Consider the following 2932-nt stretch of genomic DNA (forward strand, 5'->3'; position numbering starts at 1 on the left):
CACCTCGCATCGAGTAAACGCTTCACGGTTCGAGACGGATTCCACCTCAAAATCCACAATGCTGAGGCACAGGCTGTAGTCAACGCACAACTCAGTGCACGTGGAGAATTTCCCGGTCGGTTGCCCCTGCCTGAAAGTGACAGTAACGTGTATACAATCTCCCTAGGTCCCTTGTTGAAAGAGACCACATCGGCCCTTTCATCGCCTAAACGAACTGAGAGAAACGTCAACAACAACAACCTGGAAGATCAGTTCCAGGATGATGCAAGTAGGACTAAAACTGCCGTACTGGATCAACTTCTTCAACCTGAATATCCCAACCAAGACTCTGGCTGCACGTCGAGGAAGGACCACACCGCTCTTGAAGCAACTACAGAGTGGTTGATCTATCGATACCGATCGAGCGAAATAGGACAACGCAAGCAGCGGAAAGCTGAAAAGGTACTCAACGAGATTCTTCAAGAAGCAGATGGTTCACAGAAAGTTAGGGGTACAAGGCAAGGTGAAGTGCGAGGGTCAATGAGACCGCGGTACCAGTCCACGTTGGGCTCGACATACACTCAGCGTGTTGCGGCAGCACGACCACAAAGGCATCCGTCATGCAAGTACAATCACCATTACCATGGAGAGTTGCTGCAGCCACTGACCCATTCTACGGAGCTCGGGCTGTCTCGAAGCCTAAATGACAACAATAAAGCCGTGGACAAGCTGCCGGTGTCGCTCTTTTATCCACCAAGCATTTCTGCCGCTTCAACAACTGCAGGGATGGCGTTTATGAAGGCCAAGCCCTCAGCCAACAGACTCTCCACGAGACGAAGTATGATGCGACACGAGACAGCAGTGGCTCTGCGTTCTCACAACTTGGCGTCACGAATGAACGAGCTGCGTAGTTTGCCCCACGTGCTGGAGCGAATGGAGGTGTTGCAATTGTGGAAGAAGCAGCAACATATTGCAGAACATGGCGTCAATATCATAGCCAGGAACCGCGCCACCTCAACGTTTCAAGTGCTGCAGAAGCCATCGCAGACACCTCTACTCCCTTCAGCCACCGACCACAAGCTGCACCAAGCAAAGAAACGCAAGCAAGAGCTGGAAGCTGCAAGGGATCAGAACGTGCAACGTATCGTGGTTCGCTGGCAGACTCGTTACGAGCAGCGGGCCGAGAGAGCTCGTCGTGTTCATATCCAGAGTCAGTGGCTGCTGGTTGTTGCGCTTTCTGAGAGCTCCAAGAAGTGGCTCACCAGGTTTTACGAGCTCCATCAGAAGCGCTGCGAACTGTTGCGGATTCTAATGATCAAGCGATTGCAGCGATATTGGCGTCGACGAACTCTTGAGCAGCGTAATTCGTTGCAACTGCTTCGTTCTGGACGTGGCATTCCTCTGTCGTCGGCATTCTTCCGCATGCCTGTGGTGATTCGTGCAGTGACCAAACTCCAACGGAATATTCGAGTCTGGCTGGAGCGGAAACATCACAGTGAGGGAAAGGAGAACGTTGCGCTCATTGTGACGGCGTGGTTCGAGTTTCAAGACGTCAAATTCCGACGCATTATCCTGCGCTTTCGGAAACGCGTGCGAGACTTTCAAGTCATGTGGCGGTCTTGGCGAGCGATCACTGCGGCGCGGATCAAGCTAATGCTTCTGGTATGGGCAAAAGTAGAGCGCAAGGCCAAGCGCAGACATGGCATCGTAACGTTTACAATGCCGAGCAATCCTTGTCCACTGAAAGGCAAAAGTGAAGAAACGAACTCGGAATTGCGAGCCGGAAAAGGTTCAGCGTTTTTCGGTATGGTTCAGCGATCCTCAGCTGAGAGCCCAATTAACCCACAACAACACAAACAGCTGCAGGACATGCATCGCCATTTCCGCAATCGAGGCGCTGTGCACATGCCCATTGGCGCTGTTTCTTCAAGATCACTCGGCCCCCACTCCCCAATGAGTGCGGATTCCTATTCAGTTGGGCTTCAAGCTTTTGAATCGCCAGACAACTTACATGTTCGACAGGATCTACAGCTGAGGAGCAACATGGAAGAAGAGTTCCAGCTTGTCATGTACGACGTGTACACCACACGCCAGAATCTCATTCCCCAGGCGCCAAAGCCCCCAATTCGGTCACCGCTTGGAGCCAAGGTATCACTTAAAAAGTGCCGGAAATTTTCGCCTCTTATCCAGTCGTCACCGCTTCATTTGCCGTCTACAAACTCCAATAATAGGTCTGTTCCTCCAGTGTCGAGAAAAATTCCTCACCAGTTGAAAGTGACGGTACTCCGTAAACTCTTGTCGGAGAAGCGTAAAATGTACTCAGATGCCCGAGACCGCGAGCGAGAGGCGTGGGCTGCTGCTCGAAAAAAAATGCGCAGCGAGGCGTTTCGGTACGACGTGCTGGATGAACTGGCAGCGTTCCAGCACCTGCTGGCCAAATACACGACGTTTTTGATGCTCCATAGCATCACGGAGACGGAGATGGTCCGCCTAATCCACCAGACTCAGATAGAGGTCAGTACTGCCGATTCTTCAGCAGTTATTGCACCAACATAATATGTTTGCAAACAAAATGATACTTACGAACCTAAGTACGAATCGGGATTTAAGTACCGGTACTCTAACTCTCTCATTAATAAGCTACAGAATGCTTTTAAAACTGATGGTCGCTCAAAAATAATATCTCCATGGGCCCTCGAAATGACGAAACATTTTTAAGAGTGTTGTGAGCTCAATATTTTTTTTAATTTTAAAGGGCTTCAATTATTATTTAAAAGCCCTTGCTAAAAGCAATTAAATAAGGGTAGTTTTACAGGTTTTTCGATACACAGCTCCGGCTAACTGCGAAAATTAATTGGCCAGCTTTCAGCTCGATTATCTCAAATGGGTCGTAAGTATCATTTTTGTTTGACGCTGTCTCACAAATTTGCACAATACAATGTACATCGCATTT

At 49.6% G+C, this 2932-nt stretch overlaps 1 protein-coding gene across 1 annotated transcript; it reads left to right on the forward strand.

Moving 5' to 3' along the window:
• Positions 1-519: 519 nt before the first annotated feature.
• On the forward strand, positions 520-2535 carry PITG_16395 (uncharacterized protein; the record flags this gene model as incomplete). The annotated part of the gene is made up of 3 exons (XM_002897401.1): positions 520-1686; positions 1810-1899; positions 2002-2535. 3 exons carry the CDS (start codon positions 520-522, stop codon positions 2533-2535), a joined length of 1791 nt encoding a protein of 596 aa, XP_002897447.1.
• Positions 2536-2932: the final 397 nt, after the last annotated feature.

Source organism: Phytophthora infestans, genomic scaffold (genome assembly GCF_000142945.1).
Source record: "Phytophthora infestans T30-4 supercont1.44 genomic scaffold, whole genome shotgun sequence".
Lineage (NCBI taxonomy): Eukaryota > Oomycota > Peronosporomycetes > Peronosporales > Peronosporaceae > Phytophthora > Phytophthora infestans.